Source organism: Manis javanica, chromosome 15, assembly GCF_040802235.1.
Source record: "Manis javanica isolate MJ-LG chromosome 15, MJ_LKY, whole genome shotgun sequence".
Classification (NCBI taxonomy): Eukaryota; Metazoa; Chordata; class Mammalia; order Pholidota; family Manidae; genus Manis; species Manis javanica.
This window is the reverse complement of record NC_133170.1, coordinates 86,823,839-86,850,828: the sequence shown is the minus strand read 5'-3', so window position 1 is coordinate 86,850,828 and position 26,990 is coordinate 86,823,839. Positions and strand designations below refer to the sequence as shown.

Below are 26,990 nucleotides of genomic sequence, written 5' to 3'. Positions count from 1 at the left end.
GTGCCAGTCACCCATGGACAGTCATTTGGGTTATTTCCCAGTTGGGGCAGTGTGAACAGAATTGCTGTTAAGTATTCACGTGTAGGCCTTTGTTTGCACATGTTTTCATTCTTCTAGAATAAACACCCCGGGTAGGACTGCATGGCGATACGATTCGCATATGTTTCATAGGAAACTGCCCAGGGCCTGTCCCGTTTTGCGTTCTCACCGACGGTGCATGAGCATTGCAGTTGCCACAGACCCATCAGCACTCGGCTTTGTCGGCATTTTTCCTCTGTTATTTTGGTCCTTCTGATAATCTGGTCTTCAGTTCCATTTCATCGAAGTTGCCGAGTTCATGTGCACTGAATTGTTCACAGCATTTCCTCCACGGCCTCTTACTGTTTGTGGCACTGTGGTGCTCACCCTTTTTTCTTTAATATAGTTTGTTTCTTATCTCTTTTTGGTGATCAGTCTGGCTAGAAATTTATCAATTTTATTACTCTTTTTTAGAAAAACAATCAATCTCTGGTTTCTTGATTTTCTTTATTATTTACTATTCTCTCTTTCGTTTATTACTGCTCTACCCTTATTTATCTCCTTCCTTTGTCTTGCTTTGGGCTTATTTTCCTCCACTTTTTCTAGTTTCTTAAGGTGGAAACCAGGTCACTGATTTGAGACCTTTCTTCTTTTCTAAGGTACACATTTAATGCTACAAATTTTACTCTGCATATTGCCTTAGCTGCATCCTACAAATTTTGATATTTTGTTTTTTATTTTTATTCAGTTCAAAATATTTTCTAACTTCTCTTGGGAATTCCTCTTTCACCCATTTGTTTGTACGTAGGTTGTTTATTTTCCAAATATTTAGAGATTTTCGAGTTCTGTTATTTATTTCCAGGGTAATTCTATGAGGTTAGTGGACATGCTTTGTATGCTTTTGGTTCTTCTGCATTTTGTAAGGTTTGTTTTATGACCCAGGACGTGGTCTGTCTTGAATATTCTGTGTGCATGTGAGAAGAATGTGTTTTTCTGTCAGGTAGAGTATTCTCTTAATGTCAGCAAGGTAAACTTGGTAGATAATATTAATCAGGTTTTCTATATGACTTTCTGGCCACTTGTTTCATCAGTTACTAGGAGTTACTTAAGTCTCAAATTATAATCACGTATTTGTTTTCTTCTGCTTTGATTTCCATCAGTTTTCCCTTCACGCATTTTGAAGTTCTGTTGTCAGCTGAATCACAGTCAGGGCTTTAATGTCTTCTTGGTGACGCCTTTTATCATTTTGTATCCTTTTAAATCCCTCAGATATTTCTTGTTCTGAAGTGTACTTTGATAGTAATATGTACACTCCAATTTCTTTTATTATTTGTGCAATATATCTCTTCCATCTTTTTACTTTTAATCTACCCATGTTTTTATATATATATATATATTTTTTTTGAGAGGGCATCTCTCATATTTACTGATAAAATAGTTGTTAACAACAATAAAATTCTGTATAGGGGACTCAATGCACAATCATTAATCCACTCCAAACCTAATTCTCGTCAGTCTCCAATCTTCTGAAACATAACAAACAAGTTCTTACATGGTGAACAAATTCTTACATAGTGAATAAGTTCTTACATGGTGACCATGTTTTTATATTTAAAGTGGGCTTTTCTGGTCAGCATGCAGTTGTGTCTATGTTTTTAAAATGGTTTGTAATTGTTGAGTCTTACAGTTAACAAGTGGAGAGCATTCACGTCTATTGTAATCACTGATGTGGCTCTCAGTCTACCAGTTTGTTGTTTTCTCTGATTTTTTATTCCTCTCTCCCTTCTTTCCTGCCTTCCTTTGGATTATTTGACTATTTTCAAATATGCTGTCTGAATTTTTCTGTTGGGTTTTTGGCTATCTCTCTTTGTATTAAATTTTTTAATGGTTGCTCTAGGGATTACAGTATACATAGTTAATCTTTCATAGTCTTTTCAATTTTTTTCGTTTCAAGTAAAATATAGAAGCCTTACAAGCATGTAGACCCCTTTACCATCCTACCTTCATAGTATAGCTGTCTTTTTGAAAAGCCCACTGGGCAGTGTTATAATTTTAACAATATACATGTTCACGTAAAAAGTGAGAGTTTTTCTGTTATGTTTTCCCAGGTATTTACCATTTATCCTCCAGTTCTTTAAGTTCCACACTTCTTTCAAGCTATAGAACCTCCTTTAGTATTTCTTTTAAAGTATATTTGCTGGCAAGAAGTTCCCTTGGTTTTCCTTCATGTGAGAATGTCTTTATTTTGCCTCCATTTCCACAGGATAATTTGCTGTATGTGTAGTTCTTTTCTTTTAGTACTTGAAAGATTTTTCCACTGCCTTCTGGCTTTCATGGTTTCTAATGAGAAATCCACACCCATTCAAATGATTATTTCCCTGTATATAATGTGTCATTACTGTCAAGATTTTCTCTTTGTCATTTTTCAGTGGTTTAGTTATGACGGGTTTGAGTGTGGTCTTGTCCTACTTGTGATTCTTGAGTTCTTGAATCTATACATTTTGTATTTTCCCAAATTTGTAAAATTTCAAGCATTATTTATTCAAGTAATTTTCCTATTCCATCTCTTTTTCTTCTTCTCAGATTACAGTGACACGAGTGTTACACCTTTTTCTGTTAATAACTCCCTGGTCTAATAATTTATTTCAATCTTTTTTCTTTCTCTTCCTACATTGTATAAATTATATTGATCAGTCTTTGTGATCGACTGTTTCCTTTATCATCTCCCATCCATTATGTTTTTTTTGTTTCAAATATTGTATTATTCGTTTCAAAATTTCCTTTAAAAAATAATTTATATTTCTTTGCTGAGAACTTTCCTTCCATTCAAGTGTGTTACCTTTGCCTCATAAAAGCGGTTTTAAAACTTTTAAAGAAATTTTAATATTGAGGTACATACAATAAAAGGCACAAATCTTAGTGTGCAGCTTGATAAATTTTGACACGTACACACTCATGCAACCATCACCCAGATCAAGGTATCAAACATTTGCACTAATTTTTCCCCCTTCTCCTGTTTCCCTCATCCTGTTACCTCCCGTGCCTATGACAACCACCAGTCTTTTCTGTGTTTCTGAGTCTATTTCAGTTTTCATTTGTTTTGTTTTTCAGATTCCATATATAAGTGAAATCATACGGTATTTGTCTTTCTCCACCAGGCTTATTTCACTGAGCATACTACCGTCTAGATCCCTCCATGTTGTTGCATATGGCAGGATTTCTTTCTTTTTTACAACTGAATAATATTCCATTGCGTATATGTACCACCTCTTCTTTATCCAGTCATCTATTGATGAATAGTTCGGTTGCTTCCATATCTTGGTTATTGTAAATAATGTGGCAGTAAACATAGGGGTGCATACATCTTTTTGAATCAGAGATTTTGTTTTCTTCAGATAAATTCTAGAAGTGGAATTACGGGGTTGCATAGTATTTCTATTTTCAGTTTTTGAGGAGCCTCCTTACTGCTCTCCACAGTGGCTGCACCGATTCACAATCTCACCAGCAGTGCACAGGCTCCCTTTTCTCCACACCCTTGTCAACACCAATTTTTTCTTGTCTTTTGGGTGGTGACCATTCTGACTGGTGGGAACGGATGCCTCACTGTGGCTTTGAGTTGCGTTTCCCTGATGATTAGTGATGTGGAGCGTCTTTTCATGTGTCTGTTGGCCATCTGTATGTCTTCTTTGAAAAATGTCTATTTGGGTCCTCTGCCCATTTTTTAATTGGATTATTTGTGGTTTTGGTGTTGAGTTATATGAATTTATGTATTTTGGATATTATCTCCTCATTGGATATATCATTTGCAAAAATCTTCTCCCATTTAATAGGTTGTCTTTTTATTTTGTTGATGGTTTCCTTTGCTGTGCAGAAGCTTGTTTAGTTTGATGTAGTTGCACTTGTTTAGTTTTGCTTTTGTTTCCCTTGCCTGGGGAGACATGTCTAGAAAAAGATTACTAATGAGTTTATTGCCTGTGTTTTCTACCAGAATTTTATGGTTTTAGGTCTTATATTTAGATCTGTAACCCATTTTGAGTTTATTTTTGTATATGATGTAAGACAATGATCCAGTTTCATTCTTTTCCTTGTAGCTGTCCAGCTCTCACAGCAACATTTATTGAAGAAACAAGCTTCTTCTCATTGTATAATCTTGCCCCCTTTGTCATATGTTAATTGACCATACAGGTGTGGGTTTATTTCTGGGCTCTCTGTTCTGTTGATCTATGGGTCTCTTCCTGTGCCAGTTCCATACCGCTTTGATTACTGTAGCTTTGTGGTATAATTTGAAGTCAGGGAGTGTGATCCCCCAGCTTTGTTCTTCTTTCTCAGCATTGCTTGGGCTATTCTGGTTGGGTTTTGTTGTGGTGGTGGTGGTGGTTTTTTGTGGTTTCATACAAATTTTAGGGTTATTTTCTCTAGCTCAGTAAAAAATGTCATTGGTATTTTGGTAGGAATTGCATTGAATGCTTTAAATTTCTTATCTGATACTTCCAGTCATCTCAAGGTTGGCATCTGTAAGGTATCTTTTCCCTTGAGAATTGGTCTCATTTCTGGTTCTTGGTGTGTTGAATAATTTTGTATTGTATCCTAGACATATCCTAGGTGGAGTATTACGTTGGGTCCTCTGGAAAATGTTGAGTAGTTGTTAACAGGTAGTCAACCAGTTAGATTTGCATCACGAGTTCTGTGTCACAGTTTGTGGGCTGTGGTTTTAATCTCAATTTTCAAAGCTTTTGAGATTGTGTTTTGGGTCTGTGCTACACACCAGCCACTCCAGGGTCAGTCTGAAACTTGGGTGGTGGTTTAAATCTTGTCCCATTCTTCAAGTTGGTGCTATTTGGGGCCTGTTCCAGGCATATGCAGCTCAGCGGTAAACCTGCAACTTCCGTGGTTCATTCACAGAATTAAGGGACCTTTTTCTTCCGCTCTGCCCTCTGTAATCCTTGTGATCCCCCAACACACACCACTCTGTTTTCTATGGTCCACTTCGCTTGGTTCTTCTGGCCAGAAAGACAAGTGTTTCTCTGAGTCACTTCTCCCACACAGCTCTGTGCCCGTCCTTGGGGCAGCACCAGGAGAGAAGAGAAAGACAGACCATCAGGGATTTCCTCTCCTATTCCTTAGACTTTTTTCTCTGTGCTGCTGTCCAGAAGTTAAGGGTTCCTATCTCCGTTCAGCCACTGCCGCCTTGTAGCCATACAGGTTGGGTCTGCCCGCGAGGCAAGGCCCCAAGACTTAAAAATAAGAACAGGAAACTTGTTCACATACAGATCACTTCTTCAAGGTTTTGCTTGCCTCCCATATCTGCCTGCTATTGTTCATTCTTCAGAGTTTTCAGGTAATTGCTTTTTATATTTTCCCATAGTTTTTAATTACGCTCAGCTAGAGAAAAAGGTTGTCGTGAGCTTACTTCATCCTGGCCAGAACCAGAGGTCTCTCGATGCGGTTAATGTGGTTTTCATTTACGGTGTTCTATGAATGAAGTTAAGCATCTTTTTGTATTTTTAAGGGTCATTTTCATAACTTTATGAGTTGTCTATTCATGTCTTTTGCCCATTTTTCTATTTGTTCTTTAGTATTTCTTCCCTTATTTTTGAAGGGTTCTATGTATTTTGGAGATGCTACATGTCTTTTGACATGCAAAAGTTTGAACATTTATTGTTAAGTATTTTATCTTCTTAGTTGGTATTATAAATAGGATTTTCTCTAACGTGTTATTGTTTGTACATATAGAAGCCATTGTAGTTTTATTTCCTGCTATGATACTAAAGGTTTTAAAAAAAGTTTGAATCTGTTTTATCATTAACTATCTAGGGCTCTCATGTATATCATCATGTCATCTGGAAGATAGTTTAGCATCTTTTGTAATTCATGTCTCTAATTGATTTTTCTTATTTAATTGCATTGGCTTAAACTTCCAATGCAATGTTGAATAGTAGTGTAAACAATAGGTATTTTGACCTGACTGGAAATATGTCTAGTCTTTCTTCATAAAATAATTGGTTGGCTTTAAAACTAAGAAGAGTATGTGTTTGTGTATTTTAATCATTTTTAAGAAGCCCGTTGGTTTCTGTTTGCATAAGTGTTTTAATTAAAAATGGGTATTGAATGTCAAAAGCTTTTTCAACATCTATGGAGATAGTTACATAACTTTTCTCCATTGATCTGTTAATATGGTGTATGGCATTAGTGGATTTCCTAGTTGAACCAAACCTTGCATTCCTGGGATACATTCCACTTGGTCATCATGTATTATTTTCTTAATTTGATGCTGTATTATTTTTGATAATGTTTCCTTTACTGTTTTTGTATGATATTCATTTGTGATATTGGTCTCTGCTCTTCTTCTGATCAAAGCTCTAAATATATCTCATAAATTCTAATATGTAGTGTTTTTCATTGTTTTTTAAATTTGTGGGTTAAAATTTTTCCCCTCTCACTTAAAAGTTGTTTAATAAATGTTTTTAAAGTTTTAATTGGGACTTTGTTAATTTCTGGCTTAATTTGCAGTGTCATCATAGAATCTTGTTTATAACATTTCTTCTTTATGGAACTTACTGGTGTTTTCTTTGTGACACAGTAGATGATAATTTTTACATGTTCCATGTGTACTTGAGAAGAAGGTGTAGCCTACATCATCAGAGGGTGATTCCATGTGTATCTGTAATAGTTGCCCTGTTGAGTCTGCTGTCTCCCTACTTGCTGTTTTCCACTTGATCTGCGGATCAAGTGCTAAGAGTAGCCTAACACATTCTCCAGTTCTTAGTGAGGTTTTTGTTTTTTGTAACTCCTTGCATCTCCTGTAGTCTCAGCTTTATATAGGTGGTGTTTCTGTTGTTTAGTACATACATATTATGCATTTATAGTATTCATTATGATTTCAGCTTTTAGTATTAGAAGGTGTCTGGCTTTGTCAAATCTAATGCTTTCTGGCCAGAATTCAGCTTTGTTGATATCAATATTTCAACCCTTGCTTTCTTATTATTTCTGTTTGCCTGATATATCTTTGTCCACTCCATTTTTACTTTGTTACTGTATTTTCACTTTGTTTTCTTATTGCCTTGTATAGTCTGAGTATATGTAATGTTTTTCCCTGTCCGTAGACTCATTTTATTGTTGCTTTGTAGCCTCATTTTTTACTTCCTTCATATCTTGTGATGAGAATTAGGATTTTGAGCTTCATCTGTGTGAGACTGGAGTTTATTCATTTTCAGTTTTGTGGACTGTCCTTCTGTGTGAGTGTACAAGATTTACCCCATTCTGCAGTTTATGGCCTTTGGGTTGTTTCTGGTTTTATTACTGTGTACAAACTGCTATGAGCATTCTGGTACAAGCCTGTGTGTACACACCAGGCCATCTTCAGGCTGTTTACCTGAGAGTGGGGTTGCTGGTCATAAGGTGTGCAAAACAGTCCCAGATTGTTTTCCGAAGTGATTGCGGCAATATACACTCCCTCTGGTATGGTGGGGGGTTCCAGTTGTCCCGCATCTTGGCCGACATTCGACAGACTGTTTAATTTTTTACTAATCTGCTAGAAGTGTAATTTTATCACACTGGGGTTTTGACAGGCATTTCCTAGATTATTAATTAGGTTTAACATCTTTTCGTGTTTATTGGCCTTTTGTGTTTCTTGTGAATATCGTTCAGGTCCTTTGCTCATTTTTCTTTCTGGTGTTTGCTTTCTTGCGGTATTGCCCTGTGCTCCTTATTCTGGATACAAGTCCTCTGTGGGTTTGTCTTCCTCCCCCTCCCTGATACGCTTTTATATTTCTAAACCTACAGCAAAGTTGCGAGTGTGGTATAATGAATGCTTGTGCACCCTTCTCCTGTGCTCACCCGTTATTAACATTTTGCCACATCTGTTTACCTCTCTGCCTACTGCTTGTATGTAGATAAATAGTTATTGAGATTTTTCTTCGAAAACATTTGAAAGCAAATCACAGACATCATGACACTTGACCCCTAAGATACTGTAAACTAAGGAAAAAGAACATTCTTCTACATAAAATACTACTATCCTTCCCAAGAAGATTAACAATAATTCTATATTATCTGTAGTCTGTATTCAGATTGCCCCAGTTGTCCCAAAAATGTCCTTCCTAGCCCCCTCTTTGTGATCCAGGATCTAATCAAGTGTCACACATTGCCTTGGTTGTGACAACCTCTTCAGTCTCTTAATCTGACTCACCCTGCTGTTTGCTCTTTGACCTTGACCTTTGTGACACATCTGAGCTAGCTGCTCTGTCCATCGTCCCCAGATCTGGATGCGCCTGACAGTTTCCCGTGTATCGTCACCCCGGATGTGCATGGGTGGCGCCGTGGCTTCTGGCATCTCCTCAGGAGATAAGTGATGCCATGTGTGTACTGTTGGCAGTGCCAGCTTGGACTGGATGGGGAAGGTGGTGATAGCCACATGTCTCCATTGTAAAGGAAACTTGCCTTTGTGGTCAGTAAATAATCTGTAGCATAATACCTTGGCACAGTGCAGATCTCCTGTTTCCCAATAACTTTTCACCTGGTTGGGCCCTTTCTCAAATCTGAACAGTAACTTTTTAAGGTCTTTTGTGTTCTACTTCTTGCAGTTTCAGTTCCCTCTTTCTGAGACTTTAAAAGCATCAAGCGTCCTTAATTTATATGCCTGAGCACCCTGGGCTGTGTCCCACCCCCTCTGTTTCTGGCGGCTCTCACTCGTGGTGCCAGGTTCCTCGTTTGTTGTCGTGAGTCTGACCACAAGACTGCGTTTCATAGGGTGTATCTGTGAAGCGATGGAGGTGGGCTCCAGAGAGACCTTCACAGACATATGAGTGGGGCCTAGGGGATGCCCCAGGGTGGTGTGACTCAGGGCTGAAACCTGAGGGCTGGCGTCACTGGGGCACCTCTGGGTGTGCGTTCTGTCCCGTTCAGTCTGATGCTGGCCACATAGCCCTGTGAGGTCTCACCTTTATGGGGATGCTCCTGTGAGGTCACCCACCTTGGGAGGGCCCCAAGCTTTGTCTGTCTTCAACCCAGAGGCCCTGAGACTGGAATTCCTGGTCACAGTGTCGCAGGTGCCCTCAGGGCCGGAGCCAGCTGGGCTCGGCAGACCTTACTGGGTTGGGCTTAGATTTGGCATTTTGCCTCTGAAGGTTCTAAACTTCCCATTTTTGGGGCCAACTTCATGACGTATTGAAGAATTGGTTTTTTATTTTATCAACATTTTCAGTTGTTTTTTTGTTGGGAGGCAGTCAGGATATCCTGTGCGGAGGTGGAGCCCCGCCGGTCCACGTGGCCATGGAACGCCCAGGTACCTTAGGGGCTGCTGGAGCTCGTTGTTTCCTTTGTCTGGCACACGTGCAGGGCGCTGGGTGCGAGTGTGGTGCTCCCAGCTTCCCAAGCAGCTGCCCTTGTGTGCTCGGGCCCCCAGAGTGGGGCAGGGCCCCGGCATCTCTGGGTGGTGGCTCCCTGCTTCAGCCTGCCTCTCAGCACTCACTGGATTTCCAAGTGTCTTTAGGGACCAGTGGTCCTGTTGTGGTAAAAGGACTCACCTGGGACCTGTTTGAGGGCCAGGCTGAGGGGTGCACAGAGGTGTGAGCCCCTGGCAACCCGGGAACCCTGGGTGGGCACCTGTGGTCGCGGGCACTGGCCCCTCCCTGGCCCTGCCTCACCTGCCTCTCCAGTTACATGGGTTCTGTCTGCCGACACAGCCCCCAGGGCCCAGGGCAGGTGCCCGCCAGCCCCTGCTCAGTGTGGATGCCTCTGCCTCCCCATGAGGGGCCTCCTTGGATCCCTGTGGCTGCTGCGCCCTGCGGGCAGGGGGCGTTGGGGGGGGCTCCGCACCGTGTGACGTGTGCCTTGCCACCGAGCCCGGCCCCCATGCTGCTCCTGTGCCTGGGAGGGGGGCTCAGGTGCGCCTCCCGGGGTGACCCCGAGGCCTGCCAGGCTGCTGCTCTTGAGCTGTGATGCGGGGACACTGTCACCCATGTGTGGACGAGGGCCTGACGGACTCCCGGGGCCGTTCGTAGCATCGTTTGGAAAGGCTGTCAGAATTGTGTACATTGTGTCAGATTGTCTTTCTTTTTAATGTTTAAAAGAATGTGTCTTTTCTTGACATCTCGAAGAGCAGGCAGAATCCGAAGTGGTGCTCAGTGGTTCAGATTTCATGCTCCTTTGCCCTCTGGGAGAAAGAGACAAGTGACAGAACAGGGAGACGAGGCAGTGGCGAGGGCTGACGTCGCGCACTGGCCTTGCGCAAGGGGCTTCGGCCTCTGCTGCGGGTGGCCTGGTGCCAGGGGAGATAGGCTTATGTGCTTATTCTCAATTAGATTAATAAAAATAATTAGATGTCATAAATCAAGTAATCATAGGCTATTGTCATGGGAAAAATATGTAGCTAGAATTAATTAATTTTCAAATAAAGCGTTTATTTTAATTGCTTGAAATGATGGAGCCCTTAATTGCTGATGCATCATTTTGGCCTGAACATTTTGGTTGTGACAACATGATGGGTTTGTTCTCAGCAGTTCTGAGAAAACAAGAGGAGACCTTGATTTCATCACCTCAGAGTGAACCTTACACTGATGAGGTTCTCAGGATCCCAGCAAGCCACGGGCAGGTGGCATGTGTAGGCTGGGCTTTGTCTGGCACTGCCCCAGGCACCACACTGCTAGTGTGTGTGAGCGCCTGTGCGCAGGCATGTGCATGCCTGTGTGTGCCCATGCATGTGTGCAGGCATGTGCACTTTTGTGTGTGCGCACCTGCACGTGAGTGCCCTCTGCATGCATGCACATATGTGCATAAATACAGTGTGTGTGTGTCAGGGCTGTGCGTGGGAGTCTGTGCAGAGGTGGTCTGCCAGAAGATTCTGTGACCTGAACCGAATGGTGGGACACCCCCCAGTCTTGGGCTGGCGCTTTTCCTCTAGGTTGAGGTGCCTCAGCGGGGTCTGCATTCTTAGGTTTCTCCCAGTCCAGGGTCCTGCAGCCCTGTGCCTGTCACTGACCAGCTGTTCTTATGGGGCAGGCACAGTGTGGCTGGGCAGTGGCTTCCAGGGGGGTGCCCAAACAACTGCTCCTCTGAACCTGCCCCATGCCTGCTGCCCAAGGGCAGCCTGGCAGCTTTGTGGCCCTGGCCCAGCAGCGTCTGGAGGCACTTACCTGCCCGAGCAGGGGCTATGCATCAGGGTCGGGGGGGTGGTCAGGGCCCTCTGCCCGCTGCAGGAGGTCAGCCTGCATTTGGGAAGAGTCAGTTGGCTTTTAGCCAAAGGTGAGAGAGGATTTAGGGTAAAAACCCTAAAAGAGACAGAAACAAACAGGGACCTGACCACTTGTACAGCACGTTCCCAGGACCTCCTCCTTCTCCATGAAACCTCCCAATGGAGGCAGGATCAAACCGCTGGGGAGCTGCCTGCAGCCTCTTGCCAGTAAGGGTTACCGTGTGTCCTGGAGGTGGAGACCAGGCCGCCCCCTCCTGGGCCTGCCCAGGGGCTGTTCTGGGGCCTCAAGGTCCAGGCCCTTCTTCCACAGCCCTCAGCTGTCCTGGGTGCTGGCAGCGGTCTCCCCCGAGTCTCTGCAGTCTGGCTCTCCCGCCCTGTGCAAGCCCCACTGGTCTCCAGGCTCTGGTCACTGCCTGTCCTCTGCTGTCTCAGTGACCTGCGGCCCCCTTCTTGCTCAGCGGGCAGCTCCCTAGCATTTTGTGCACTTGGACCGGCCTGAGCCCTGTGGGTGGAGGGATGTGCCCCATGGCTGCTGGAGCAGGTCACTTCTGGCCCTGCGACCTCCCCCTCCCCACCGAGAGCAGCCACCTCGCACTACCGCGCCCCTGGCTGCCTGAGGGACTGAGGCAGTGTGAGAGGAGGACGTGGGCAGCCAGGGGCTCTGCAGGGCCGGGGTGGGCTCAGCAGGCGCACTGGGAGGCTTCTCCTGTGGGGTGGGTGGACCCCGGCAGGCCTAAACACAGGACCAGTGATCTGAGGAAGGGTCTGACCTGTGATAGCAGCCCCCCTGGGGTGTGGCAAGGGGACTCCCTGCCCCTTGCCCTTTGGTGGCTGCATGCCACCTCTGGGGTACTTCAGGCCTGAGTCTGAGGGGCTTGGGAGAGCTCACCACACCATAGCTGCCTCGGTTTTCCCAGCAGTGAATGGGGTGCTGCCCTCTCAAAGGGTGGCTGTAGTGCTTAGCAGCTGTGGGCATGCAGGCTCAGGACCCACCGGGCAGGGGGCAGCCCACGTGAGGAGGAGGCTCCTCGACACCTGCCCGAGCTGCTCGCTCCCCTGCACCAGGAGCTCTGCACACCTTGTCTGTTCCTTGGCTTATCCCTTAGCGTGCGCTTGCCGAGCAGGTGCTGGGCACCGGGCCTGGGGTCTGGAGGGAGCAGGCCGGCGTGGCCCTGGCTCCCCGGTCCTGGTGAGGTGGCCAGCACATTACTCCACCGCAGAGAGGAGAGAGGAAGGGGCTCAAGTCAGGGGGACCGAGTCTGCCAGAGGGCTGGCGGCGGGGCTTTCCTGATGGAGGAACTACAGCAAGGCCTGGACGGAGGGCACCAGACATGCCCAGAGGCAGGACAGGCCCTCCAGGCGTGCAGACAGCCTGGTGGGGCAGTGCCAGGATGGCCAGTGGGACTCAGGGAACGAGAGGGCACAGCTAGGGGCAGCCAGGAAGCCCTGGAGGCCAGTGGCAGGCTCTGTGCAGGGCAGTGAGGGCAAGGGTGGTGGCAAGGGGGTGGGCGCGCAGGTCAGCACAGACACCTGTGGGCAGGTGGAAGAGGGTGGTGGTGGTGGGGGTCCAGGGAAGCGGCCCCTGCCTTCTGAGTGGCAGGTTTGTCACTCAGTCCCCAGGTGACCACACCTGCCCAGCATGGCGGCCCCGCCACTCCCACCACCGGACCCCCAGTTTGTCCTCCGAGGCACCCAGTCGGCAGTACATGCGCTTCATTTCTGTGGAGGGGCCCTGGGGCAGGGGCACCCACTCCTCCTCTCAGGGTGAGTAGCTGCGATCCCCAGCCCAGCCCCAGGGGAGAGCCCCGGGTGGAGTCGTGGGGTGGTGGGCAGGCAGTGGGCCCGGCTGTGACCGTGGTCCCAGGGGGGAGCTCAGGCTGCCTGTCGCCCGGGCACCCCGCCGTCTCAGAGCCCACTTACATGCCGTCCCCTGGACCTGACCCTTCGGAGGGGGCGAGGAACTTGACGTCTCGTGAGACGCACGCAGTTTGTGCTCTCAGTGGTGGCCCCCATTTCCTCCTTGCCTGGAGCAGGCTCTGTCGGAGGCCCCCGAGGCTCCCCAGCACCCTGCGCACCCTCCCTGGCAGAGGAGCACTGTGTCGCTCTTGCCCCGAGTTCACTTTAGAGCTGTCACCAGGGCTCGGAGCCACCAGGCAAATGCCTGGCCCGCCAGCTGTGTGGCTCCCGCGACCCTGGAGCGTGCTGGTGGGTCTCCGCTGAGCCTCCCCTGGAGCCTGCACTTGCCCTCGGAACAGGTCCCTGAGCGGGCTGGTGCACATCTGGAGCCTGCAGACGTGGAGGACAGTCGCCACCCTGGATGGCCACAGGGGCCAGTGTGTGACCTGGCTGCAGACGCTGTCCCAGGGCCACCAGCTCCTCAGGTGGGTCTTGGTGGCAGCCAGCATGGTCCTGAAGGAGCCAGGTTGTGGCCTTCATGGGGCCAGGACTGCAGGGCCTGAGGCTGCCCGGCATGGGGTGAGCAGCAGGTGGCTGGACCGAGGGGGTCCTGGCCTGCGGGTGGGGGAGACCATGTGCACTGTGGCCGCGGTGGGCCCAGCCTGTGAGGGCCCCGGCTGTGAGGGGCTGGAGGCGGGGCAGCAGGGTAGGGAGTCTGTGCTCCTGCGCTTCCCCTGAGGCCTTGCAGGGGTCACAGCTGGGACTCCAGGTGGAGGTGGGCCAGGAGGCAGCAGGGAGGGGCTTCCTGCTTCCCCCAGGGAGGGGGTGGGCAAGGCAGGGTATGCAGGGAGCCAGGCTGCCCCGCTGCTGGAGTGGACCACTGTCTTGGGTCCCTCTGACATCTGCCCCTGGACACGGCTCGCTGCCCCAGCCCAGACATCTACCAAGTCCAAGTGGTTCTTTCCTGAACAGCTTGTGCCCAGAACTGCGGGACAGCTCTGTTCTCCTGCTCTGGACTTGGAGCCTGGGCATCTGGGCACCATGGAGCCCTGCCCCCAGAGGATGAAGCCCTGCGGGGTCTTCAAGGCACCTTTGTGCCAGACTCACTCTGCTTCCGTGACCTGCTGCTAGCTTGCATGTGCCTGAGGGTGGAGGTGTCTGGGAGGGTGGTGGCCCAGGCCGTGTGTACTTACAGAGCCCTCGCAGGGCCTTGCCTCCTTCCTGGCCAGGCGGCCCAGGCCCTCTGTCCCCTCTTGGTGCACAGGGCCGTCCATGTGGTTTTGGTCTTTCCCTGATGGTTAGAGTAGATGTGGTGTCTGAATACCCCACCAAGCCACCTGCATCAGGAAATGCCATTTTTAAATGTTCCTCCTGAATTTTTAGCTGAGGCAGAGGCCCTTCAGAGCTTCCTGCCCTCCAGGGCCCAGGTGCCTGGGGGGCTGTCCTCTCAGGGATCTGGCCAGATGGTGCACGGAGAGGCAAACTTCGGGGACAACCTATGAGCCAGTGTCTGAAGGTGCTTCGCTTTGGCCTGGGGTGGCGCTGCGGGGGCCCCACTCCAGGCAGGAGCCTGGGGGTCAGGAGGTCTGTGTTGCAGGCTGTGCAGGTGCTTGGAATGCCCAGGTGCGTTTACGTTGCACTAGAGGCTGTGCGCCCAGCTGTGTTTGGAAGCCAGTTCTCTCTGAAGTGGCTCTTGAGCAGGAACATTTGCTTTCATGTCAAGGGGAGACCAGAGGACCTAGAGCTGGGCGCCAGGGGCCCTGCTCCTCTCCCAGCTGAGTGCAGGGTGCTGGGAAGTCTGGGGGCCGCCCTGCCTGCACGCCCATGTGCACCTGGGCAGGCTTGTGCCCACTGTTTTTATTGTGAGATGTGATACACAGAAAGGCACACAGAGCACATGTGCAGACCGCCATGCCACCACAGCGTGGGCCCCTGCGTGACCATTCCCCATCAGGAGCAGTACGCTGCCAGCCCTGTCCTCCCGCTTGGGGTCAGCCCCTTACGCCTCATTCTTGCTTTACCACCTGAATGCGCGTCTCCAAAAGGCATAGACTCGTTTTGTCTTTTTTTTCTTAATTAAGAAGAGGGAGCCCTGCGGCATAGTTTCCTTTGTGTCGGACTTCCTTCCCTCCACCTTCTCTGAGACGCCCACGGTGTGTGGGGTGTTCTGTGTGCCTTCTACTGGATGTGACGTGTGTACCTAGCTTGCCACTCCACCAGCAGGGATCCGGGTTGGGCCCCTGGAGCTATCAGGGATGAAACTTAGATTCCTGTCTGGGTCTCCTGGCGCCGGTGCACATGTCTGCAGATTGGACCCTGTACCCAGAGGTGGCGCATCTGCACCCTGGGGTGCGGCCTCACTGGCATTGTCCTGACCGCTTAGTGAGCAGAGCCCTCATCCGTGTGTGTCAGCCTCTCAGGTAAACTCTCCCTTAAACACCCATTTCTCTGTTGGATTGACTGCCTTTTTCTTACTGAGCTGTGGGAGTTGTTTTGTATTCTAGATATGGGAGATATTTTTTTATCACCAACTATTTCTCCAGCTCGATGGCTTGCATTTTTCACTTTTTTAATGATGTCTTTAGTGAGCAGAAGTTAGTTATTTTAATGGAGTGAAGTGTGCCATCTTTCCCCTTAGAGCTGGTGCCTCTGTGTCTTGCAAAGGAGGCCTAGGACCAGGTCACGAAGGTCTCTCCCTGACCTCCCAGGAGCTTCTCTGCTGCTGTCCCTGCACACTTCCTCTGGAATCCACTGTTGGTGTGGAGGAGGGCTCTGTGTCTCCCATGGAGGCCCGATGGCCCTGTCTTCCCTGCCCTCGTTGCCGCTCTGAGCTGGGACATCAGCATCTGAGGGGGTGGATGGGGCGGGGCTGCCAGGCAGAGGTGCCGGAGGAGTGTGCCCACAGGTCAGAGAGGCAGGGGGGTGGGGGCGAGGTCGCAGAGGTGGCCAGGGAGGTTAGCAGATGGGCTGCGTCCCACAAGCTAGTTGTCAGTTGAGCATGTCCGTAATATCTTGAGGAAAATGGCAGCCAGGTTTCCTCCCATTGGAGAAGGGAGTCACAAACTCGAGGAGGAGGAAGGGGGGGAGAGGGACCCTCGGGGCATCGGCCTGACACTGGGGGTATTGAAAATTCGTACAGACATACTTGTGTGTGTGTTTGGGTGGCGGGTAGGTGTTTCCTAGCTCTGCGTGCTGAGGGCCTGGTGGCGGCGCTGTAGCCTGAGCACACCCAGGTCTTGGTTTCTGAACCCCTTTCTGCACCGGAAGGAATGAGAATTCTTTGGAGGAAGAGCTGATCCCAGGTCTGGCCCATGTTGTTGAAGGACACATGTCAGAAGGACCCTGAGCCAGCGTGAAGGGGCTCCTGTGGCCGATCTGGGATGGTTTGGGTAAAAAAATAGTGAAAATTGTGGGTGATGCCCATTGAGCAATACAGGAACACATCAGCTCTGGGAGGGAGTGTGGAGTGGCGAGGCACACACTGGGTCTTCTGGAGTGACGGGCGTTGAGGGGAGAGAATGTCATCAGCAACGAGGGACCGGCCGGAGGGGGCAGGGAGGAACTGCGCTGTGAGCTCAGCATAGGAAGTCACTAAGGGCCGTCTCGGCTGTGAGTCGGGCACTCTCTGCGGGCGAGCGTGCTGCCCAGCCGCCTCCTGCCTGCCTTAGGGCCTGCCCTGTCCTCGTGTCGGTCTCGCTCGCTGCTGCCGCTTCAGGCCGTCCTGCTGTGTAGCGGAGCAGGGCGCCAGGCCTGTTCCTCCTGCGTGCCATGCGAGGCCTGGTCCTCCGAATGTCCGGGCGCACTTGAACGTCAGATGGTGGGCTCTCCAGAAGGAGTTGGGGTTTGGACTGGGAGGGATGACCTGGGTCATCCTGGGGAGGGCACCGTCTGCACGGCACCGGGTGGTTGGCGCATCTCCCATGACGGGGCAGGTCTGTCAGAACACGGGTACGGCCCCAGGTCCTGGGCGTCAGGCGGCTGCCCTTCCGGCTCCAGGACCCACCGAGTCGTCATACCTCCTCCCCGCCTCTGGTCTGGGATCGCTTCTCTTTCCCTTGTTTCTCATGGCCTCGACTCGGGCAGGACTGCTCAGGAGTTTTATAGAATGCTCCTCACTGTTTCTCAGGTTTAGATGGCATGATGGGCTTTCAGGAGGAACCCACAGACCAGGAGCTCTTCTTGTCGCATCATTCGGGGTCCAGGATGTCCACAAGGCTCACTCCTGGTGAGGGTCACTGTGGCCACCCGGAAGGGCCTGTCTGTGGGTTCTCCCCGGCAGGGACCGTTCCCTCTACTTCCCAGGGCTCCTTGGAAGTGAGTGCCCGGTCCGCACGGGTCTTGCTCAAGGGACTTAGAAGTAGGAGTTAAGTAGGGCCGAGGAGTCTGCAGCCGTGTGCAAGAGCTGCCGCCAAGCACGCGGAGGGATACGTGGAGGCCGTGTGTCTCCCGTTCTCCCGAAGTGTTGCCTGCGGGTTTCAGCATCTGGTGGTGGGTTCTGCCCCCCCAGTTATCACCGGGTGATCTCCTGGGACTTCTGTTTCCGCATGCCTCCCACCTGTGGTAGAATTCACCTTTATGAGGAACTCCGTGTGTGTTCCCTCAGGACTCAGGGCTCATAGAGACTGATTTATTCCTGGGCCGTCAGCGCACACTGTTATTTATTGTATTGCTTAGATCGTCCCAGCTTTGCCACCTGGTCCTTTGGACACAACCCCATCCTTTATATTTTAAGTATTGCCTTGCTTTCTGTCACCGTGAGATGCTGGGACTCACCTTGGTTTTCCCCTGCTGCAGTCCTAGACTCGGCCATTCCTCCAGAAACCTGGGCCTGTGTCTAGAGAAAGGGTAAGGAACCCGGCTGGAGGGCGAGGTGTGCTCATGCCCTGGGTCTGCTGGCAGTGCCTGTGCGCGTCTCCATGGGTGCATGGATAAACAGGCATTCATGCTGACGCCTCCGATTCCAGGCCGGCTCCTTGGGGTTGTTCCTGCTTCCCTGGCTTCTCCGTGATGCCTTCTGGGACGGGTCCCGCCACCCACCGCTTAGGTGCTTCTCCGTTCCACCCTACTGTACGTGTGGCTAGCTTTTGGGATTCCTAGGCCACACCCCCGTGGGAAGCAAATGGGCCCACTAGGGGCCTGTGTCCCTGTGCAGTCGCCTTGTCTTTAACCTGGCAGTTCCCAGTCGGCTTTCCCAAGTTCCCTCAGGGCGGCTCCCTGCCTGTGTCCAGCATGCCACACATTTGTGATGGTCTGCAGACCCGCCTGGGGCCCTGGAACCCTGGGACTCTGATTATCTTGTTAATGAACAGTAAAGTACAGGTTTTTGTGTGAATGTAGGTTTTAATTCATTTGGGAAAATGCCTGAGGGTGGGCCTGCCAGGGCCTCAGTGAGGTCACAAAGAGGGAGGCAGGGAGGCCAGGCGTGCACTTTGGCAGCTCGGGGAGCAGCAGGAAGGCCACGGGAGGTGGCCACTGCGTGTGCCCAGAGCACCGTGGGCCTCTCTGCGGCGCGCCCCCAGCACGGCTGTGAGCAGGTTGGGCATCGGGTATCTTTGACACAAAACCCTTGCCTGGCCGAGGTGCCCCGTGTGTCCCAGCACAGATGCCATCCGCAGAATGTGCCCCCACCTCCCTCAGCCCGGCGCTGGTCTTTTGGGCAGGTGGGCTGTGCAGTCCGCTTACCTGCGAGGCTCATGCCTGTCTCTTGGCTTTGGCAGTCAGGGCCGGGACCTGAAACTGTGCCTGTGGGACCTGGCGGAGGGCAGGAATGCCGTCGTGGACTCTGTGTGCCTGGAGAGCGTGGGCTTCTGCAGGAGCTCCGTCCTGGCTGGGGGCCAGCAGCACTGGATGCTGGCCGTGCCCGGGAGAGGCAGCGACGAGGTGAGCCCCGCCTGAGCCGTCCCTTGCTCCCTAGGTAGCCGGCTCCGTGGGCCTCAGGCTGGGCCTCGCTCAGGGCTCCTGGGAGGTACCCTGCTGGTGAGTCAGGAAGAGAGGCCTGGCATGGGGAGTCTATTGTCTGGGCCTGAGGCTACAGGAGCCCTGGGGGAGAGGCTGCCCAGGCAGGTCCTAGAGGACTGGGGCGCAGCACATGTGGAGGATGCACCTGGCAGGCCAGCAGGAGGTGGTGGGAGAGACACTGAGGTCCTGGTAGGCCTGGGAGCCAGAGCAGAGGGGAGGGCAGCCTTGTGGGGACAGAAGCAGGTCCCAAGTGAGAGGCCTCAGGCAGGGCTGGGATGTGGGGGGAATCACAGTACAGAGGGGCAGAAACGAGCCGGGCAGCCAGAGGACGGGGCTCCAGGGGTGGAGGATGTGATGGAGTCGCAGGGCACCATCAGATGTAGCTTAGCCCAGAGCAGCCAGCGGTGGTGGGTGAGTGGACAGTGGTGGGCCTGGACAGTGGGGTCCATACTCCTGGGGCAGAAGAGGCCGAGTCACCAAGGGGAGCAGAGCCCAGGACTGGGGGCAGACGGGCAGGGGAGGGGTGCGGTAGAGAGGAGAGCGGGGCCACCAGCTCTTGGGGAGCTGAAGGGGAATGGAAGCAGCGGCCTGTGAGCAGGGACCTGGCGGGCCTGGGGATGTGGGGGTGCACCCGCAGGGGGAGGCCCAAGGTGCCGCCCACTCCCGTGTTCCCCTCCACTGGCTCCCAGAGCCTCTGCCGCGGGCGGCGCCTGGGCAGGGACCCGAGGCCCACGCACATGTGGGGTTTGGCCCCTGCCCAAGAAGACTCGTTTGTCTTAAAGCAGATTCAGTTCATAAATAATGAGATAGGAACAGGCATTTATTTGTTCATGATTGCATTTAAATCACCAATTAGGAGCTACATATACTTTTCTTGCCAATTTGCCAAAAACCTGTTAAAAGTTTTATTAATGTGAAATGAGAAGGGTGTGCTTGCTCCTGGTCGGCAGGAGGCCGGCAGTGCCAAGCCGTCCTCCTGCGCCGCACACCACAGGCCAGCCTCAGCACAGCCGGCGCTTCCTGCTGGGGCCCTGGTACTGCATGCCGGCCTCCACTTCCTGCCCCCCCCCAGGCCTTCCCCGAGCATGGCCCTCCCTCGCCCTGGGCCCCCTCCCTGGCCTGGCCCCTGAGACCACTCATCCCTTCTGCTCGAGGCTGTTCCTGCCCGGGTTCCTGGCTGCCCACGTGCAGGCCGCATCTGTGTTTTTCAGGAGCAGCCAGTCTGGGGGCCTCGCACATCCTGGGAAAATGGATGTTTTCCACGTTCCCACCTGGAATCTGCCTGGACTGGGCCCTGGAAAAGCTTCACGGGCCTGTGCCAGGCAATGCCAGGGAGGACGCACTCCCGCCCTGCTCGGCCGTCTGGGTGGCCACACTTGCCCAAACCAAACATTTTTTCCTTCTGGAAACAAAGCTTGCAGTGGAGTGCCAGGTGGGAAGCAAGCGCACCCGTGCCTGGGGGAGGCTCCAGACATGGGTGCCCAGACCCCTGCCAGGGCGCGAAGCCCCTCCCCTGGGCCGTGGAGTCCTGGGCCCGCCCTTGCTCCCTGCACCTGGCCGTGGCTCTGGCCGCCGCACTCTCCCACAGCACTCAGCTCAGGGCTGGGGGCCACCGGTCTTCCCTCCCCTCTCACTTCCTGTCTCCTCCGCCCCCAGAAGCGGACTCTCTGGAGATCTGCCCCTGCCCGCTCCCTTGCCCTCACTGCCCTCCTCACTGCCACCAGAGGGGTCTTCCTGCGTCCGCAGATCAGGACGAGCCATGCCTCATTTTCCCGTGGAGCGGTGTGCCAGGCTGTCCACAGTGCAGGCCGTGCAGACTTTGTGCCCAGGGACCTCTCCTCTGGTGCCCCCCACCTCCCAGCTGGCGCCTTAGAACCAGCCTGTCCTTGTGATGTGTTCATGAAAGGAACAGATCTCATTTTAAGAAATCTGGCAACAAGCAGCAGGGCAGCAGGAAGTCAGGTTGGTCTGTGTCCTTCCACACGCAGACGTGGGCTGGCCACGCAGACTCTGAAAAGCAGGAAAGGGGGGCACCACATGGCCCACAGCTTTCCCCCTCGCGTTTGTGCGGGGTAGGGTTGAATCAGTGTCAGGACTGAGCAGAGAGTTTCTCTGTTCTGCTTGAGCAGCGGGCCAGGCCCTGGGCGAGCGTACCCCGGCCGGCTGCTCCCCGCTGCCCCCCTCCCTCCCACCACAGCTGTCCCCCGGCTTCTGCCGGTTCTCAAGCAGTTGGCCTTGATGCTGTTTGGCATCAGCTGTGCAGAGCAGCAGACCAGAGCCCCGTCCCCCTTCCCTTGAGGTTTCTTACCTGCAGGCCATGTAAGGCTGCCCCTGTGTCATGTGTCCTACTTCTCGTATTTCTTTTCATTTTGCTAGAGCTTCTCTGTGAGCATCTTTACTGCTCCAGGGGCTCTTTCCTGTGGGTAATAACCATCCATGTCGTTTTGGTTCTTTTCTGTCTCCTCTGGGCATGCAGGCCGAGGCGGATGGCGTAGATGCCAACCCTGAAGGCCTGGCGGCGGGGGAGCCGGGGTGCCTGTATGCACTCGGCAGGGACCCCGCCGCCTGCCCCTGCCCGGCTGTGAGCCCTTCCCCTGGTGCTGGGATGCTCTGCGGCCTTCTGACAAGAGCCCTGCCCATGGAGGCGTTGTGAGCGCAGAGCAGGACCCCCAGGGCTGGGAGGGCCAGGCCATGCTGCCGGCTCCCTGCCCTGCCTGCAGCAGCCCTTGGACGTGGCCCCCAGCACCCACGTGGTAGACTCGGAACTCAGACTCTCAGGACTCCAGGCTTCAGGACGGGTCCCTCGTGTTTGTCAGTGAGAGCAGCATTCCTCACACCTGTGTGCCTCAAGTTCACGCTGGCCTCTCGCCAGGGTTCTGTGCTGTGGGTGTCACACCAGAGGCCAACTGTCCCCTCAGCATCCCCCACCCCCCGTGGTGGCCACGCTGTTGCCGTGGTGTTACTGGGGAGCTGCTGCCTCGGTGCCTAGGGTGGCTAAGGGCCAGGTGAGCACCCCCTCCCCACTCCAACTGAGCAGGGGACCCACTCCACACAGAAGCCCCTCTTTGGCCCTACAGGAGGGGACACATTATCCCCACTTGGATAAGGGAGCTGAGGCGTTAGGGATGCAGATGGCTGGGGAGCTACTTCCAGTCTGTAGTGCCCCAGGGCCGGAGCCTGCTTCTTGCACAGCCTCAGCTAGCTGTCCCCAGCAGAGCCTGGACCAGCCCGGGTACACAGGGCTGAGTATGAGCCCGCCGTGAAGGCCAGCTATAGGGGTATCTCCCAGTCCAGGTGCAGGCGGGCCCAGCACCTGTGCTCAGTGACACAAAATGTAACTGCTGTTCGGATACAAAGGTACAGGGCACCCTGAACACCCAGGCTCCAAACAGAGTGTTCCTTGGCCATGTCACGTTCGCTTCCCAGGCTTGGTGGGTCTCCAGGTGTCCCGCTGTGTAAGCCTTTGTACCATTTGACGCATCTGAGATAGCTCAGAACAGTTCACATGTAAAACCCACACCAGGAACGAGCAGGCCAAGCTCAGGGGAATCAGCAGGCTGAGGCAGTGCTGAATGGGCCTCTTGCTCAGCAAAGGGGTCAGTCTGGGGGAGGCCAGTGGTGGCTCTGGGTGGTAAGGCTGGTTAGAGGGCTGTGCCAGTTGCTCAGGAATGACACATGCATTTCGCAAGGCCCAGCAGCGCTGGGGCCCACGAGCTTGTGCGGCCTAATCAGGAGGCTCAGCTCCCAGGTTCCTGGGGGGAGCAGACAGAAACCCGCAGCAGCCTTGGCTAATCGCCTTAGAAGTCTCTTGTTTGTACAGCACAGATGCAACTTGGCGCCGGCCCAAATCAACTTGTTTTCTCACTGTCAGGTTCAGATTCTGGAGATGCCATCCAAGACGTCAGTGTGCACCCTGAAGCCGGAGGCAGGTGCCAAGCCAGGCATGCCCATGTGCCTGGAGCTGTGGCAGGTAAGGCCCAGTGCATGCCAACCACACCCACCAGCCACGCCCGCCCGCCCGTGAATCATGCCCCATTCAGGGTCTGGGATGTCAAACCAATGGGCAATTAGCCTCTTGGGGAAACCTGTGCGCTCCGCCTTCCGCAGCCTGTGTGTCACGGTTCCTGGCCCCCTCCTGACACGGCTGCCGCCCTGCAAACCATGCTGCCCTGTGCTGTCCTCGTTCCGGGCCACGAGCAGGGACAGCCAGCCAGCGGAGCTGCCCCTCCTGGGGCCGCGTGGGCCTCTCGCCTCCCCATGCCCCAGCCTGCGGCCTGGCCTGGCCCGGAGCGCTGTGCTGACTAACCCTACAAGCCTGCGCAGCCCGGCCTTGTCGGGATCCATCTGTGTTCCTCCTCTGCCTCAGAGAGGCAGAAGTGGGCTTAGCGTGCTGACTGCCTGCGGCCACACTTGGAACTTTTGATCCACAGCCATTTCCTGCTTTCTTGACTATTGTCTCTGATTAGAGAGGGTCAGGAGGCATCTCCCGGGGCCGGCAGCAGAAGCTGGGAGGGGGTCAGAAAGGGGTCCAGAGGTCTGCGTGCTGCCAGGATGCTTGTCCCTCGAAGGCCAAGCCTGAGGCTGGGGAGGGGTCCTTGTGGGGCCACCCACTTCACCAGAGGCCCCAGCCCCTCAAGGGATGGCCCCACCGCCCACTCCCCAGAGGTCAGCACATACTGAGAGTGTCCATTTCCACCCGTTGGGGCTGCTGGTGTTGGGTGCAGCAGAGCTGGTGTTCTGGGTATTTGCTTGGCAGACTCATGGCCATATCTTCACTGTTGGAGAAACCTTGGTGAGCAGGTAACAAGCCAGTGCCCCCCTCTGGAGCGTGGCCTGTAGGCAGTTCTCACCAGCACCTTCCTAGGCTGCCCTGAGCCAGCCGGGATCAGGAAGGGCTCCGGCCTTGTGCCCTGCGGCCTGTTTGCTGTCCTTGTAAGAGTCAGACCAGGTGGGCTCAGGCAGTTTGGAGATGTCTGTGTGCCTGACAGGTCCATGGGGCAGGCACTCCATGACCCTGCCCCAGGCTTACTGTCCCTCCAGGGACCTGCCTATCCCCGTAGTTTCTTACCCAAGAACATTCCAGTGGGAATTTGGGGTCTCTGACAAGCTGAGCTTGTAGTGTCCTGCTGCCACCTCTCAGAAGTCCCCAGGCTTTGAGGGGGTGGGGGCCCTGAGACTGTCCTGAGGGACGGAGCTCCTGGCGCCAGCAGGCTCAGCAGGAGCGGCCCCACTCGCCGGTCCCGGGGCAGGACGTCACTGCTGTCCCCGGAAGCACTGTCATCACATAACCATGTAAAAATACCAGCAGAAAAATGTGTAGAAACAGGATGTACAAACTTGTTAAGGTAATTAATACAGTTGACAGAAGGACAAATCGAGTCTCTCTTAGTTAACAAAATGCAACGCAAAGCATTGTGTTTAAAAAAAGTCGATATTCATTTGAAATGTCCCTTCTTCTCCTCTCCAAACCCGGAGGTCCAGGTCATTAGGTACCAATCCGAGTGTGGCAGGGCGGCCTGACATGGTGTCGTTTTCTGAGACCTTCAGGGGTCTTCTTGTTTCGCTCCTCAAAGCAGCTGACCCGATTGTTAGGATGGTGATCACATAAAGTGTCAGAGGTCATTCACGCCAGCCCTCAGAGCCGGCTCCCGGCCACTGGGCCTCGGGGTCCCCTAGTGAGCTGAGGGATCCCCACTGACTGGGGCGCTGCCTGAGGAGGGCCCCTCCAGCCAGCATGCCCAGAGACGGGGAGGCAGCGTGGGTCTCCACAGTGACTTCAGGTCCTCGCTGTGTCAAGGAGCTTGGCACCAAGAGCGCGGCCACCAAAGGCCCAAGGCCGCCAGAGCACTGACCTGCCGGGGTGTCGGCGGGCCGCAGGGCCCCGCACCCCAGGAGAGAAGCGGAGGGCCTGCAGCTTAGGTGGGAGGGGCAGCATCGGGTCCGGAGCTCAGCACCTGGGTCCCCTTGGCAGCTGTGGGGTAAGCCCCTGCAGCCTGTCTGGCTCCTGCTCTGGCCACCCTGTTGGCACCCCGGTAGCAGGGTCGGTAGTGCCCAGCTCCTGAATCAGGCAAGGCATTTGGAACCCAGAGACCACAGGCATCACGCAGGCCGAGGCTGCCCAGATCAGTGTGTCAGCAGCGGAAGGCCCTGGATGTGGGAAGAACGTGCTCGGGGAGGAGAGGCGGCTGGGGTGGAGGGCAGGGGCCCCTGGGGGGCCCCGAGGAGCTCTTCACACCCGCTGTGGGTCGGGTCCGGAGGTCTGGTCATGGGGCCTGGGCAGTGAGGGCAGCCCGAGGCCTGGCAGGTGGGGACCCACAGCCCTGCTCTAGGAATACCATGTATGGGCTGTTAATTATCATGAATAAATGTCCAACCCTCCTCCTATAAAAAGAAATGGGTGAGGTGCCGAGCGCCAGGCTGTCCCCCCGGTGCTCACCTATTCAGGTCTGAAGCAGGCTGCCCTGCGAGGAGGCTCCCTCCAGAGAGGCACAGCCGCCCCCAGGGAGCTGCGCCAGAGGCCCGGCCGCTTCTTGAAGCATTCTACATCTGTGGGGGAAAGTGGTGTAAATAATTTTTTCTGCAGAAAAAATTTCCAATCAGGTAATCTGAGCGATGCCAAAACAGAGCTCTTCCTTGTCGTAAAACCACAGGGAGTGGGCAGCAGTGCCGCTGGAGCGGTGTCCCCGGCCGCCCCTGACCGCTCACCTGGTCAGCCTGCCGGGGGCCCCAGGAGGCACAGGATCCTGCCAGGGGCCTCACGCCCTCACACAGCTCCTTTCTATTCTTTGTGTGAATACATATTATCGCCAGAAAAATAGATCTCATGAGCGTTTCTGGGCGCGTACGGGAGGCGTCCTCCCAACCAGGTCTGACCTGAGGATTCCCAGTGGCTGTGCCCCCCACGCACTTGTCTCCTCCACGGCTCCTTGGCTCCCATCGCCAGCAGGGCCCCTGTGACACTCACCGTGCCCTGCTGCCTCAGTTTCCCCTTCTGACAGAGCCCTGCGTCCTTGAGTTGAGGGTGTAGTACCCCCTCGTGTTAACGCCTGCCCTGCTGCCTTCTGGCTAACCCAGGTCACCTAGCTTAGCCAAGCAAGGGTTCTTTCTGGGCGTGTGGCAATGCCGTGGAGAGGCCCACCACGAGGCACACGCAGCACCTGGGCCCGGAGCCCATCTCGGGCAGAAGCGCCCACACGCACACCATCAGGAGCTCCAGTGAGTGGGCAGTGCTGTTGGCCCTCCCCGTGGAGACCATGCACTGCTCAGCGCCAGCCCTGCCCTCCAGCAGCGGACAGTCCTGGGGACTGCAGCGCCCCGGGGGGCAGCCGCGCTCCCCAGCCCCCTAGGGCCCCATTCCGGCTGCTGACCATCCAGAGGCTGAGGGCCAGGCCTGGTTGGATCTCACAGAGGCTCAGCTGAGCTCCTGGCTCAGGAAATTCCCCGGGGAAGGGATGTGCTCAGTTATTCCTGACACAAGTGACACCAACCGCGGCAGCTCAGCAGGGTCTGCACATGTGCGTAAAGAGCCGGTGTATCCACAGTGCGTGTGCTGTGTCCTGGAAGTGGCCTGGGGGCCTGTGCTGGAGGTTCACTCCCGGTGGTACCCTGGGATGGGCACCACGCACAGGACCACCACGCTTGGTGAGAGGGTGACGTGGAATCCTGCAGGGCCCTTTTTTGGAGTTGTGCAGAGGCTAGATAAACGAGGCGTGTGCCCAGGGTATGGGGCCCTCTGACCTGTGCCTTCATCCATCACAATAGCTCAGGGCCCGCGAGAGCGCAGCCTGCACCAGTCAGCGCCGTGGCGACTCGCCGGGTTTGGGAGCTCGGGGGCTTCTTTCTCCACAGTGACGTTGACAAAGCACAGAAGGTTCATTTTTCATTGAGACTGAGCTTGCAGTTTTCTTTGGTGGCGGCTATAGACAGG

General features: G+C 53.4%; 1 protein-coding gene across 6 annotated transcripts in view; it reads left to right on the top strand.

Moving 5' to 3' along the window:
• Positions 1-26,990, top strand: part of GNB1L (G protein subunit beta 1 like) — a 62,623-nt gene that overhangs the window by 13,011 nt on the left and 22,622 nt on the right. For 4 of the 6 annotated variants that reach the window (XM_073223751.1, XM_073223750.1, XM_073223749.1 and 1 more), the window contains 5 exons: positions 12,823-12,973; positions 13,465-13,590; positions 17,232-17,330; positions 18,823-18,985; positions 22,935-23,033. In XM_073223751.1, the coding sequence (XP_073079852.1) occupies positions 12,849-12,973; positions 13,465-13,590; positions 17,232-17,330; positions 18,823-18,985; positions 22,935-23,033 (612 nt within the window). In that variant the 5' untranslated portion in view covers positions 12,823-12,848. The remainder of the gene's footprint in view (positions 1-12,822; positions 12,974-13,464; positions 13,591-17,231; positions 17,331-18,822; positions 18,986-22,934; positions 23,034-26,990) is intronic. The other 2 variants (XM_073223752.1, XM_073223753.1) reach the window with 2 other exon arrangements.